Below are 14,957 nucleotides of genomic sequence, written 5' to 3'. Positions count from 1 at the left end.
ATGCTGGTTATCTGGAAACTACTCACCTCCTTCCTTTCTTTCCTGTATATAATAGCCCCATCCAGCTGGAAGTTCTTTGCTGGTGGGGGTTGAAGAACAAACAAGCAACCTCCCAAGAAGGTAGTGATGATCACCGAGCCAAGAGGTATGGCAAAGGGAGCCCGCAAGCTCGCGGGCAGAGGAGCCTGACTTGTTTTGCTTGCTGAGCTAGACTAAAGGGCAAGTCTGCCTCCCATGGAATCTGAGCTGATATGAAGAGCAGGGACTGGTGCAGAAACCAAAGCTATCTCTGACCAAATCCATGCGGACATTTTCGGGAGACATTCGGACAGAGGGAAGGCAGGTCCGTACTCTGATCAACTATGCAGGAGTGATATGTTCATATCCCAAGACAGTCGATGGCTTTGAAACTCCCCTGGGAGTCACCCACCTAGACCACTTCCTTCCCACCCGTTTGTCCCTGGAGTGACTGGAGGAGTCTGCTCTTGCACAGGTAGCCAACCCATTCTCTGTGGCCCACCACACAGGCAAGATTCGCTTCCATATCCCTCGGAGTGAGTAGTCTACAGTTAGGGTTTTGTTTATTGCCGCAGCAAGTTGGCCAATGTGATTTTCACTGGAGAGCTGGTCAAGAGGTGGCCAGGCACAGGGACCACCCGCCGCGGAGTGCACTTATCATAGACATCATCTGCACCAGGCCGGTCTGCACTCCTTCCTGCTGTGCCTGCTCTGGCTGGTCTTCTCCCCCTTTATCAAGTCGGCACAAAAGGGGGCACAGACCAGCCTGCTCTATGCCCTGGTCTGGAGCCCCTGAGTGGCAAGTACACTTCAGTAACTTCGAGAGGACCTGGGTGTCTCCAAGAGCCCAAAATAACAAAACCACTGAGTTTTGTTATTTTGGGCTTTACAAATTTTAGGCGCTGTGGCATGTCAAGTGTGAGCTTCTAGGAATCTGGTGGGAGCAGAGCCGGCGGGAGAGCCAGAGCTTGATCAGGTCCAGTCCACGCTGTAATGAAAGGAGACCAAGAAGGGCTACCCGGGGCCTCCCTTGGTGGCGCAGTGGTTGAGTGCTGGGTTGTGAAGCTGCCCGCAGCCTCTGCAGTGCCGGTTCAATCCCCAGCCGCCGGCAAGGGTCCCACATGGCGCGCAGACCTCTCTTGCCGCCTGCTGCTCCCCTCAGCAGTGTACTTCGGTCCTTCTGCCTGCTCTGCTCCCCGCTCTGGCTCTGGTGAATTCTCTCACCCTCCCGCGCTTCTGACTGTACCCAGTGCTTGTATAAATAAATCAATCAATCTTTAAAAAAAAAAAAGGAAGGCCTACCCAGAAGGATTGTCCTTCTGGCTCACTGCTGTTGTGAAACCTGCTCCACTCTGATTCTCCTGACCCTTCTGAAACCTCTGCACACCCAACCTTATTTTGAGGCTGGCTCATGACATGAGGCAAAAAAGCCACACCTGAGTTACTAGAACCTATGAGTGTTACCTGACTATGACAAAAAGGATTTTCCAGGTATGATTACGTTAAAGGTCTTGAGATAAGGGAATTATCTGGGTGTCCTAAGAGAAGCAGAGGGAGATTTAACACTGACAGAAGAAAGTAATGTGACCACAGAGGTATGTTTTAATGATGCAGACACAACCCGAGGACTCCTGGCGGCCACCAGAAGCTGAAAGCAGCCAGGAGCAGATTCTCTCCTAGAGAATTTGGAGAGATTGGAACACAGCCCTGCAATACCTTGGTTTCAGCCCCGTGAACCTAACTTCAGACTTCTGACCTCCAGAACTGTAAGAGAATAGATTTATATTGTTTTATGCCATGAAGTCTTTGGCAATTTGTTACAGCAGTCACAGGAAATTATGGGTGGCTGTAGGAGATTGTGTGATTCTGTTAAAGGTCTTGTGTAGTTTTAAGATGCATTCATTCATTCATTCAACCAACCAAAAAATAAGAGGCAATATGGAAGAATAATTCAAAACAGGCTTTGAACTCAATCCAACTTGGGGGTGAATTCCACCTCTGCCACCTGCTGATTGTATGAACTTGATCAGGTTGCTTAACTTTCTGAGCCTCACTCTCAACATCTGCACACTGGAGGTGATAATGGTACTGACTCGAGGGAAATTAAATGGGATAATGCACATAAAGGACTTGGCGCTGGGCAGAAGGTTCACTGCCCTATCCCTGACAGAGAGTTCCATCATTCTTCAAGGAGCAATTTAGAGAGGTCAGGACTGTGGATGGAAAGCCCAACAGGATTTGGGGACCACTGGAGGCACTGGCGGTGGCGGTTGGGGGGACTTCCTAAAGAAAGTCATTTCTGGGGCCTCCCTGGTGGCACAGGGGGGTGGTTGGATCCCTGTGGGGGCGGGGGAGCAACCCACATGGCGTAGCAGACCTCTCCTGTCTCGCCTGCTGCTCCCCTCAGCAGTGTGTCTCAGTACATCTACCTGTTCTGCTCCTCACGCTCTCTGGTGAATCCTCTCACCCTCCCCAACTCTGGCCTGTACCCCACTTATTAAAAAAAAAAAGAAAGTCATTTCTAAGGCCGAGGGACACATGAAGCCCTAAATACATACTCTTTTGCATACGTTTGCTATAAATATTGGTATTAAGGGCTACATGTTTCTGGTTTTTGGGTCTTCAAGAAAAAGCACATATCGAAAACTCTTTAGGGAAAAAAATGTTTAAAAATTCTTAAGTTACTAGAGAGAAAGGTCCTAGGAAAGACCCCACATCTGAGGGAATCAGAGACTGATGGCAAAGACCGAGGTGGAAACCAGCCTTATCCACACCATTTATTAAACAACAAATGCACAGCCCCAACGACAGAGAACCGAGCATGCGTGCTGACCTACGGAGCCCTGAGTAACCAGCTCTGGTGCGAAGGCAAACTCACGTGGAGCGGGAAAGTCGATCTCCGCCCGTTTCGGGAAGCCGGTCCTGTCCCTGCAGTCTGGACTGATAGACCCCACTCCTGTCTCACTTGTCCCGCCTACTTTCCCGACCTCTGATTGGCCAGATCAAGTTCACCAGCTGCTCTGATTGGTCAATTGTCTTTGGACGCTTGAAGTCGAGATCTCGTCTCCTCACGGAGGGACCTGAGCGTCTGCTTCGCTTCTGAGGTAGGTTCTCTCCGAGGCCCTCTCTGGACAGGTTTAGGGGAGGGGAGGGAGAAAAGCTGGGACTCTTTGTAGATTGGCTTTTTTCTGTGCTTCCCAACCTCCTCATATCTGAGAGACGACTTCAAGCCTTTCAGGGCGATGGATGCCCATTGAGCAAAAATAAACCCTCTTTAGTGTGTAAGGCTCCCTAATTGCTCTTTCTTAGGGAAACAGAACACCCCTCAACCTGAGAAGCCCCACAATTATCCAGACACCCCTAGATTTCCTGAACCAGATAGAATAGCCGCTGCTTAAGATTCTCCTCAATTACCTCTTCTGAGATAAAGCCGCGATCTCCTTGGCCTAAGAAACCCCTAAATTTTCTCCCCCTAAGAGACTACTAACTCTCTACATTCTCAGCCTGAGTGATGGCTGGTCCAGTAGTCTCAGAGATTCTAGTTCTCTTCACGCAAATCATTTTCAAATATCCAGGGAGAGCTTCAAATTCACTCTTCTCAGCAATCCTCGTTTCTCTTCAACTGAGCAGAAGCCACATCCTTCTGCCTGAAAACCCAAGCCCATCAGTCAGACAGACCATATGAGCTCTGGTACTTACACACACACACACAAACACACACACACACACACACACACACACACACACCACTTTGGCTCAAAACACACCCTCTCTATAAAATTACATACTCCCGCCACTACTTCCCCAACGAAGGTCTTTATATATTTCCTTCAGGATAGGCCAAATTCCAGGCAAACTACTAACAATATCCACCCCCATCCCCAAGGCCCGAGGCTATTTTTCTCTAGAAAAGCAGGTCATCTCTAATCCTACTTCTCCCAGAGAGGTCTGGTCCCCTGTTTTCTTTTATTTATTTAATATTTTTATTGGGGTAACATTGGTTTAAAACACTATATATGATTTAGGAGAATAGGTTCACACCTCCCCAGATGTGTGTGTGTGGCCACACCACCCTCACCATCAAAGCACCCATAGTCCTTTACCCTAGGCCATTGTAGTCCTCTGTTTTCATTCTTTTTTTTTTTGAAGATTTGTTTATTTATGCATACAAGATCTGGGGTACAGGCCAGAGGTGTGGAGGGTGAGAGGATTCACCAGAGACAGAGTAGGGACTAAAACAAGAGGATTGACTGAAATACACTGCTGAGGGGAGCAGCGGGGAGACAGGAGAGGTCTGCCACACCATGTGGGTCACTTCCCTGGCTGGGGATCAAACTCGTGCTGTAGTAGCTGCGGATTGCCTCTTAGTGCTGACACTAAACCACTTGCACCACCAGGGAGGCCCCTGTAATCCCCTGTTTTCATCTGACTTCACCCCATGACCTTTCTCAGGGGCAGATAAGCTTAGGAGGGAGAAAAGCAGAAGCTTGATTCCAGGTGACTGAGGTTGGCCCTCCCTCAATGCTTTCTCTCTCCACAGGACCTTTGGCCTTGTGACTGGAGAGACACGGTCTGTGACCCTTTGAGACCAGACTGTCCCCAGCACCATGAACATAAGCAGCTCCTTTGTAACAAGTCCTAAGGAGCAGTCTCAGAAATTGAAGAAATGCGAGGTGAGGTGATCTGGAGAGGGACGAGGAATGGTCTGGGGGACAATGTAGATTTCTGAGAAGGTGCGATCAAAGGGACTGTGGACAAGGAGCAGAATTTCAGGCGGAGATCCAGAGCCTGAGGAGCTTCCCACTCTCACTCTGTCCTCACCTGGTAACTGTGGAAACAACAGGCTTCTGACCTTGCACTGCATTTGTGACTTTCCATCCATTCTGGAAGGTGAAAGGAGAGCATACCAGCAACCTTAAGTGCCTACTGCATGCAGGGGAGAGGCTCAGGATTGTTACCATGTTCTCTTAGTCAGCTGGGACATGAACCAGGAGGGATTATTATCCCCAGTTCACAGATCCAACACACAGATCTGCCCCGGGGGAAGAGGCCTCTGCAGAAGTTCAACGTGTTTAACTGAGTGGCTGCTGGGATTTATAGTTCTTTCTTTTCTAGGCCTTCAAGGATATTTCTAAATACTTTTCTAAGGAAGAGTGGGAAAAGCTGGGATACTCGGAGAAAACCACTTATGTCTATATGAAGAGAAACTACGAAACCATGACTGGTCTAGGTAACAGGATACTCTGGGCCCAGACAAGCCTAGAAACACATCACACATCACACACACACACACACACACACACACACACACACACACACACACACACCAGCCCTTTTATGTGCCATGGCTTCTGCTTAGGCTGCAACAAAGGGTTCCACACTTTCCCTTTATGAGGAGAGAAACCACAAGGCAGTTTCAGGGTGCTCTGCTCTGATATCCTGTGCAGGACGGAGGACCAGGAATGGCCACACAGATGCTCAGAGCTGAATCCCTGGCTCCGGCATGCTTTGCTCCCACTGGCCAGTGTAGGGTACTCCTGCACCCCCACCTCCACCCTCGCCTCGGCTGGACTTTACTGTTCTGCTGCCTTTCAACATCCCCATCCTGCTCTCTTCCCCTTAGGGTGTCTACAAACATTTGGTTTCTTTCTAGGTCTCAGAGCCGCTCTCCCAGCTTTCATGTGTCCTAAAAAACGGACCAAAAAATTCCGTGACTATGACTCTTATGAGGATGGGAACCTTGGGAATCAAAGTAAGTGACAGGAAGGGCCCAGAAAGGGTACCCTGAAGTCCTATTGCTTTGGGTCCAGCTACCTGGGAAAGAGCCTCGGGAGTTTGTTCCCTCAAAAATACCATGTCCGAAGGGAAAGGGGTCAGAGGCCATTCATTTAAAATTCTAAAACGTGCAAAACAAGAGCATGCACTCATGTGTTGCTTAAGGACAGGGATCCGTTCTGAGAAATGCGTCGGTAGGCGATTTCATCGTTGCATGAATGTCATAGAATGTAATTACAGACCCAGATGGTCTGGCCCGCCACACACCTAGGCCATATGGTCTAGTTTATTGGGACCTCTGTCATCCATCATTAAATGAACTGTCATTAGGCAGCACATGACTATATATTTTTATGGATAAGTAAACGGTATAAAAACCTGAATGAGGGCCTCTCCGGTGGCGCAGCGGTTGAGCACTGGGTTGCAAAGCTGCCCGCAGCCTCTGCAGCACCGTTTTGATCCCCAGCTGCTCCCCGGCCGCCGGAGGGTCCCACATGGAGCGCAGACCTCTCCTGCTGCCTGCTGCTCCCCTCAGCAGTGTACTTCATCAGTCTGCCTGTTCTGTTCCCCGCTCTGGCTCTGGTGAATTCTCTCACCCTCCCGCACTTCTGACTGTACCCAGTGCTTGTATAAATAAATAAATGAATGAATGAATGAATGAATAAATAAATAAATAAATAAATAAATAAATCTTTTATAAAAAAAAAACCTGAATGAGAATAAAATCCATCAAATCAAAAGTGGAGAAAGGGAGGGCAGGGATCGGTGAGGCTGCACAGATGGTTTCAGCTGTGACTTATTTCTAGAGTTTGTTTATATTTTGATAAAGATCTCAGAGCAATCTGAGCAGTTGTGGGATCATACTGAGACCCTGCTGATGCAATGGTGGAGGTGCATGTGTTTCCAGTATTATTCTCCATGAATAATGTTGCCTGTCGGAAACATTTCTTTTTAAAAGTTCTTTTTCTTGCTAAAATTGTAACTCCACCCAAAACTTCCAGAACCAATTATATATAAATACACAAATACTGGATAAAAATTTTGAGAGAAAGTGATTAACACATTATATAATGACATATAGCTATTCACCCGTGTTTTACCAAAACCTATTTACCATTCAAACTGATTTTCTGTGTTCAGCTCCAGAGAAGAGTTAAGAAGCTATCCTTCACACACACACTGAACTTCCGCACTTACCAGTGAGCAGAGGCAACAGAGTGGAAAAAAACAGATTCTAGAGGTCTTTGTGCATCTGAGAAGTGTGTGTACTCATTATAAAGGAGGCAGGATGTGCTTACTCGCTCTTCTGCTCACAGTATAGTTGTAAGAACACAAACTCAGAATGTTTAAACTATCTCCAATATAGACCTACGACTCCCGAGCTAAACAGGCCCAACTTCACAAGCTCACAAAATTACTGTGAGGAGGCTGAAAATCTTAGTTTTTTGACATTAAAGGGATGTCTTTATACTTGATACAATCCATGGTTCCTCACACACTTAACAACTTCATTGACATATAATTGACATACTATAAAATTCACCCACTTTTAAGTGTACAGTGATTTTTAGTTGTTGTACATCCGTAGTGGATATAGTTCAAATTCCCAATCAATCAATTAATTCTGGGGCGGCAGGCCAGGGGATAGGTTTCAGGGAATAGGATGCAGCAGTGACAGGGTTAGTTCACAACTTATAAATGACCAGAAGGAAAATAATGAATTCGTGCTGCAAATAAATGCATAAACCATTATTAAAGATAATTCAAAAGCCAGTCTCAAAATAACTCCTTGACAGGGAGTGGGTCCATAACCTTCAGCTGCAGAATTCAGACTACGGGAGTCTCTGCCAATTTGGGGATTATTTGCCAACAAAGAAAACTGCTAATTTGTCACTTTCTTTTAGATGAACCTCCTCAGGATGTTTTCAGTGTGCAACAGAGAAAGCACAGGGTGAGTATCTCCCAAATCTAAAGGATCCTTTCTCCATGGATGTGAATATTGGTAAGAGCAGGAGAATATTGAAAATGGCCTGGCCCTCACTACCTTCCTGTGCTGATCTCTAGTGCCTGATGTAGTAGCCTGAGAATAATTAACAGTGTGGTAACTGATACTTGTTTTGCTCTCATAGCAATGCCAGGTATTATTTTAAGAAACTCATGTGGATTAATTTCTTTAATCCTTAAGAAAACCACTATGACATTGTTAGTAGGATCATCCCCAAATAGTGATGAGTATACTATTATTGTTAAATGTAAAAATAATAAAGAGGAGGATGTTGTGGTCTAGAGGTGTTCAGTAATTTGCCTAAGACCACCACGGTGGCAGTGGTAGTCTATTCCAAAACTGCAAAAGCATCTCCAAACTCATGAACTTTTCCATATGTTTATGAAGTTCAAGTGCTCCCCCTGGGGCTTTAACCCATGGAAGTACCACCTCCCCTCTGCACTGTCACAGGGTCACCTCATGTGATTTGGGAGTTGTTTGGACTATTGATCCTTCTGTGAGCTTCTTCAGAGGCTCATCTGCGGCTGAGACATCTCTGAAGCCTCAGTCCCAGAACACGGGTACCCAATGACGGTGCCTGAATGTTTATTGAATAAGTGATTCCACAACTGCAGATTAAGCTCTAGTTTGGAGGGTAAAGGGATCTGGGGCTTGGATTGCCAGAGAATTCACAGAAGTATCATGAGAGAAAGTATTCGTTTTTTAAAATACTTATTTATGCATACAAGAATTGGGGTGTAGGCCAGGGGGTGAGAGGATTCACCAGAGACAGAGTGGGGAGCAGAACAGGCAGACTGACTGAAATACACTGCTGAGGGGAGCAGCGGGCAAGAGAGGGAAGGTCTGCTGCACCATGTGGGTCACCTCCCTGGCTGGCCGGGGACTCGAACTTGTGCTGCAGTGGCTGGCGATAGCTTGATAGTGCTGTCTTTAACCCCTGCGCCACCAGGGAGGCCCCAAAAGTACTCATTTTTATTATTAGCACATTTAAATAGTGTTTACAAGCTCAGAAAGTACTTTCGCTTAGCTTGTTTTACATTTATTGTTCACTGTTTCATTAAAGAGGGAGCTGTATGAAAGGTAGCTTAAGGTTGGTCAATGACATTTGTGATGTTGAACATCTTTTTATGTACCTGTTGGCCATTTGTATGTCTTTGGGAAAATGTCTATTCAGCTCCTCTGCCTGTTTTTTCATCTGGCTGAGTTTTTGCTATTCAATTGTATCAGTTCTTTATGCTTATTAGATATTAACCCTTATCGGTTCTATGATTTGCAAATATTTTCTCCCACTTGGTTGGTTACCTTTTCATTTGGTAGATGGTTTCCTTTGCTGTGAAGAAGCTTGTTAGTTTGATGTAGTCCCACTTTGTTTATTTTGGCTTTTGAGGCCTTTACTTTTGGTGTCTGGGATCACTTTCTTTGCTATCTGGATCATAAATTCCTTGAATAATTCCTTTCCTCTCCCTTCCTTATAGTCATCTCTCACACACCGTTTTCCAGCAGTATTTATGCCCTTTGTACATTTTCACACATGCTCTCCCAGCAGCTGTCTACTAATTTTCTGCAATCCCTTATGTTCTCTAGAGGCCCCTCTTTTTTTATAGAACTTGTGGATCCTTAGAATAACATTCTTCCCCAAATCTCCTTAGGCCACACTCCCACTTGCATGAAGATTTCTGCGGTTTGTGAGAGTGTCAGTCTGTAACAAGCATGAAGACGAGCGTGCTAGTCCTGGAACACTCGTCATTTAGGCCATTCCATTCGTCCTAACCTCCCAGATTCCTCATAACTTAGGTACAGGTAATGTAGCCATCCCCCAGGGTTGCTGAGGATGTTAATTAAGGTGCTGTATGTGAAGACTCTTTATAAACTCTAAAGCATGAGAGACCTGCCATTAACGCTGTTTATCTGTGACCTTCACATTGAAAAGGTGATGACCAAGATGCCAGAAGAGGAAGAAGATGATTTGAAACTGGTAACACCTGGCTCAGAGAACAAACTGAAACAACTATGCCACTCAGGAAAAGCAGGTAACTGTGATCAGCAGAGTAGTAAGACATCGGGTAAAAGGAGGTTTTGGGAACAACTCCTCTGGCTTCTCTGGCTACATTCAAGTATGTGATCTAGGCATGGGGGTGGATCCTGGACAGGCCTCACCCAGGCTACACTGAGGAGCTCACCCAGCTCCAGCTGAGATGTTAGAACACGACTTCCAGAGTGACAAACTTGAGATTTCATTGATGTAACAGCTGTGGAACTGTTGGCAAGTCTCAATTCTTTGTGCTCCAGACTCCTAGTCCCCAAAATGGAAATAAAGAGTCATAGCTTCATCAGTTATGCCAAGGATTTAAATGAAATCTAGAAGGGCTGGTGACATGAAAGGTGCTTGAGTAATTCTATATGTGATCACCTGGGAGCATATCTTACTCAGCTCTCAGTCCCATGGCTGATATACAATACGCCCTTAATAAATATATGCTGAATGAAAGAAGGTCTAAATGAATGGTCTGTAGGTAAAGAGGCTGTTAGTCTAAACCTGACAATGGGAGGAACCAAAATCTGAAGTCCAGCTGCTATGTTGGTACAGATCTAATGTCTCCATTTTTCTGAACAAGATAAAGTGAATTAGGAAACTAAAATAAAAAAAAAGAAGGTGTGAAAAACAAACTGTATAGAAGGCCCATGGGTACTTGGAAGGGAGGAATCTTCTTCTTAACCAAAAATATGAAGGCTTAACACTCTACCAACCCACCCAAACTCCATTTACCAACTCTTCTCCACCACAGGATCAAATAAAAGAAAGAACGATGTCTGGGCCTGCAGGTTGCGAGAAAGGAAGAACCAAATAGTCTATGAAGAGATCAGTGATCCTGAGGAAGAAGACTAACTGTAAGTGACTTTTCAGTCTGTCCCCACACCCCTGAAAAATGCAATGTTCTATCATGGTATTTTTTTAAATATTTATTTATTTATGCATACAAGAACCGGGGTACAGGCCAGAGGTGTGGGTGGTGAGAGGATTCACCAGAGACAGAGTGAGGAACAAAATAAGCAGATTGACTGAAATATACTGCTGAGAGGAAGAGCGGGAGAGGCAGGAGAGGTCTGCTGTGCCATGTGGGTAGCTACCTGGCCGACCAGGGCTCGAACTCGTGCTGCAGTGGCTGCGGATAGCCTCATAGGTTGCGTCTTAACCCCTTGCGCCACCAGGGTGGCCCTATCGTGGTATTGATATCTTGTCGTTGTTCCCCAAATCACTCCTCTTTCCTAGTTTCTTGAGGCGCAGCATTAAGATTAGGATGAGGGCCTCCCTGGTGGTGCAAGGGGTTAAGTCTCAGCACTAAGAAGCTATCAGCAGCCACTGCAGCACGAGTACAATCCCTGGCCAAGGGGCCAACTCACATGGTGCAGCAGACCTCTCCTGTCTCTCCCACTGCTCCCCTCAGCAGTGTATTCAGTCGGTCCACCTGTTCCGCTCTCCACTTTGTTTCTGGCGAATCCTCTCACACACACACCCCCGCCACATACATCTGGCCTACACTCCAGCTCTTGTATGCATAAATAAATTAAGTAAATCTTTAAAAGAAAAGATTAGGGTGAGATCTCTTTCTACTCCCTGCCTCCTATATCCAGGGATCTTCCCTGCCCAAGATATGCTATGGGCTCCCAAACCCCAGGTCAGCACCTCACAGGTGGGTCACACTGTCCTCTAGCCTAGGAACTCTCAAGACCAATGAAAGTTGCTGTGGCATGAACAGAAGGTTCCTCTGAGAAACAGTGGGCAGTATGTGTGGTCATGAGATAGAACGGGGAGTCCACAGGGCCCTGCAGGCCAGGATAAGGAGTTGGGTGCTCCTTTATCAGGCGTGGGGGGCTCACGGCTGCTGATTCTCCCTTTCTCTCCTTGCCTCAGTCTCAGGGATGTAAAGCGTGCCCATGATAAGAAGCAGAACTTGGTGGCCTTTCATGAATGTGGACATGGCTGTGAACTCCTGACCATCAGATAAAAAAAAAAAAAGAGTTCGCACCAGAGAAAATTTAAGCAAGATTTTTTCTTTCTGTGTGCCAAACGCTTTGTTAGATATTAAAGTTTTGTTAATGAGCAAGATACATGCTTAATGCACATCTGTTTCTATGTCTCCATGTATCCATGCCCTTAGCTCAGAAAACAAATATTGTCAAGTATTCTCTGCATAGAACAGCACTGCCTTCTTTAGAAATTTAAACTAAGGACAGTTTTGGGTATTTAATTCCAGATGTTTTTCTCTGCATTTATATACATACACGCAGAGTATATAACATGAGCATCTCCCACCTGCTTTTCCCCAGTGGGGATTCTCCTTCTTGTGCCAGCATTCTCTTTCAGCATGTGGTCCATGCTGTGACCCCATATTATTCACTTACTCTGTGTCAGTGACTAGAAGTCAATAAATGTTTGCAGATGTTTCCCAGTTGTTTTCTCCTCTCATTCTTATGCACAGAATTCTGTGCATGTTTATGTGTTGCTTTAGCACATATTCTTGGAAGCAGAATTGCAGCGTCAAAGGGTTCAGTTATTCAACAAACACCTAATGAACAAGGACTGTCTGCTGGGCGCTGTTCGAGGTGCTGAATAGACATCGGGGAACAAGAGAGACAAATGTCCCTGCCCACATGGAGTGATAATTCTAGTGGGGCATGTTTCCAATTTTTATTTTGATGAACACTATATACCCCAGTTCCGGGATTCTGAAGCAGATGATTGAGCACCTTGACCTTTGCTCTCTGTAATATCTTCAGGGTCAGAGGCTGGAATCATCCATTTGGAAGTGTCAAATGAGGAGTATGGAGGAAGGAGCGTTCCATTGTGGGGCTTGTGGTGGACAGGAATGGAAAAGTCCACTTAATCATGATGCAGGGAACAACAGATGGGAAAAGTTCACTGGACAAAGGCATGAAAGTGCCTCTCAGGAGAGTCACAGTCAGGGGGTTGGGGGTTAGGAGTGGAGACAAAGAGTCAAGAAAGCAATAATCCTCTCCCACGTGAATCATTCCAGGCTGCAGAAATGGAGCAGTTGGCTCTGGGGAAGGGAACAGAGAAAGTTTTTTGAGAATATTATGCCTGCCAGGGAACATTAAGGCTGTCAACAGAGGTCACCAAAGTGACTTGCACAAGACATTAAACACTAGCCTCACATGGAGGCAGGATTGGCACAGTTTTGACCATACACTGAATCACCTTGACCTCCCAGCTCCCACAGAGCCCTGTAAGGTGACCCTTCAGCTGAGCCCCACCCCCCGCCTTCCTCCCACCTCCTCCCAATAGATTTGGACCAAAGGTGGGAGGCACTGTAAAGCAGTAAATGATGGGCTCCTGGGAGGAGAAGATGGCAGTCGAGGTTTGCCTTGGACTGTGACTCCTACTTGGGACCGTGGTTGCTGGAATTGGGTGTATCTGTCCCATGCGCACAGTATGACGACGGGGAGGTCGCATGCTGGGCCACTGTCCACACAACTGCCCGGAAGTGGGTCTCCCAAAGCCCTCTGTCATGGATGACCCTGCCCGGGAGGACCTTACCCTGGGAGACAGAAAAGCCTAAGAAAATTGTCCCTTTGTGGCACTCTAGACACAGAGATCAGTGGGGACCGTGCAGATGGGTAGGGAAAGAGGCATTGCCGGGGTTGTGGGCAGATGTGAACACCCACATAAACCCTCCCCGCGAGGCCCAGCCTTCCTCACAGGGGTCACCCTCCCCGTAGAACCAGCTCCTGGGAGCTGTGTAGCAGAGAACATCCGGTTTACCTGAGTCCTTGTCTGCTCTATTAATAATGTCTTATTACTCAAGATCATACCTCTGTGTGGGACAGGCCACAGGCCCAAGGATCTGCATTCCAGGCCAGGAACAGCATCTGTAGGAATGGGGAAGTCTGGTTCACAGAGGTCTCCCCCTCTCAGCCCACCTTCCTTGATAACCATCTTGGACTGATACTAAACATCTCCAGATTCTCCCATTTATCCTCGCAACCATTCCCTAAGGGTGGACACTATCATCACTATGATGTTACAGATGAAATACAGAGAGCTGTTAGGCTCCTTGCCAGAGTTGCTACAACTGGATTGTGCAAGGACTGGATTTAGGGCCTCCCTGGTGGCGCAAGGGGTTGAGCACAGCACTGTGAACCTATCCACTGCTTCTGCAGCGAGTTCAAACCCGGCAGCCAGGGAGCAGCCTACATGGCACGGCAAACCTCTCCTGTCTCGCCCGCTGCTCCCCTCAGCAGTGTATTTCAGTCGGTCTGCCTGTTCTGTTCCCCAATGTCTCTGATGAATCCTCTCAACACTCCCCCACCCCTCACTCTGGCCTGTACCCCAGTTCTTGTATGCATACATAAATAAATCTTAAAAAAAAAGGACTGGGGGCCTCCCTGGTGGCGCAAAGGGTTAAGCACTGCACTTTGAAGCAATCCACAGCCTCTGCAGCACGAGTTCGATCCCCAGTTGGCAGGGAGCTACCCACATGGCGCGGCAGACCTCTCCTGGCTCGCCGACTGCTCCCCTCAGCAGTGTATTTCAGTCAGTCTGCCTGTTCAGTTCCCCACTCTGTCTCTGGCATCTCTGGCCTGTACCACCACCCCCCCCATATCTCTGGCCTGTGTCCCAGCTCTTGTATGCATAAATAAATAAATCTTAAAAGAAAAAGGACTGAATTTAGAACTCACCGTGATTTCAGAGACATGAAGGAGACAGGCATGTGTGGAGGTGGGAGACAGGGCCAGAAATGAGCTCCAGGTTCTGCCCCAAATCTCAGGGTGGAGAAAGTGGGGCCATTTTTCCAAGAGAGGGAACCCCCAGAAAGGTAGCATGCAGGGAAGGAGGGCAGGGTCCTAGTGGTAGTGGGGGCAGAGGAGGATAGAGACACATTGGGTTGGTGGAAGAGTGGGGGGCACAGAGGCATGGGAGACTCAGGCCCCAGTGTGTGCCATCACAGGCACCAGAGAGGGGGCACCAGGAAGGAGGGTGTGGGATCAGCTGAGTCCAGGGATAGAAGTCACACATAACATGCCCTGCCTAGTGCTGCAGAGTGGTGGGTGCTGCTCAGGTCAGTGAGGATGCCCCCTTACCTACACCTCGGAAGAAACAAATTCTGGTTTACCCCAATATGGATGTGCATTACTCAAA

The 14,957-nt window shown here is 47.1% G+C and overlaps 1 protein-coding gene and 1 pseudogene across 1 annotated transcript; both read left to right on the top strand.

Annotated features, from left to right (window-relative positions):
* LOC119245675 (retinol dehydrogenase 12-like) lies at nucleotides 1–917 on the top strand (annotated as a pseudogene).
* A 2,152-nt stretch (nucleotides 918–3,069) lies between these two features.
* Nucleotides 3,070–12,242, top strand: LOC119246726 (protein SSXA1-like). Its single transcript, XM_037513075.1, has 8 exons — nucleotides 3,070–3,122; nucleotides 4,559–4,691; nucleotides 5,134–5,248; nucleotides 5,672–5,770; nucleotides 7,698–7,744; nucleotides 9,729–9,828; nucleotides 10,585–10,687; nucleotides 11,712–12,242. The coding sequence occupies exons 2-7, from the start codon at nucleotides 4,626–4,628 to the stop codon at nucleotides 10,683–10,685; spliced, it is 528 nt and encodes a 175-aa protein (XP_037368972.1). The 5' UTR covers nucleotides 3,070–3,122; nucleotides 4,559–4,625; the 3' UTR covers nucleotides 10,686–10,687; nucleotides 11,712–12,242.
* Nucleotides 12,243–14,957: the final 2,715 nt, after the last annotated feature.

This window comes from Talpa occidentalis, unplaced genomic scaffold, assembly GCF_014898055.3.
Source record: "Talpa occidentalis isolate TD23 unplaced genomic scaffold, MPIMG_talOcc4v2.1 talOcc4.15, whole genome shotgun sequence".
NCBI classification, from domain to species: Eukaryota; Metazoa; Chordata; class Mammalia; order Eulipotyphla; family Talpidae; genus Talpa; species Talpa occidentalis.
The sequence above is the reverse complement of the archived record's forward strand: the minus strand, read 5'-3'. Positions and strand labels throughout refer to the sequence as shown.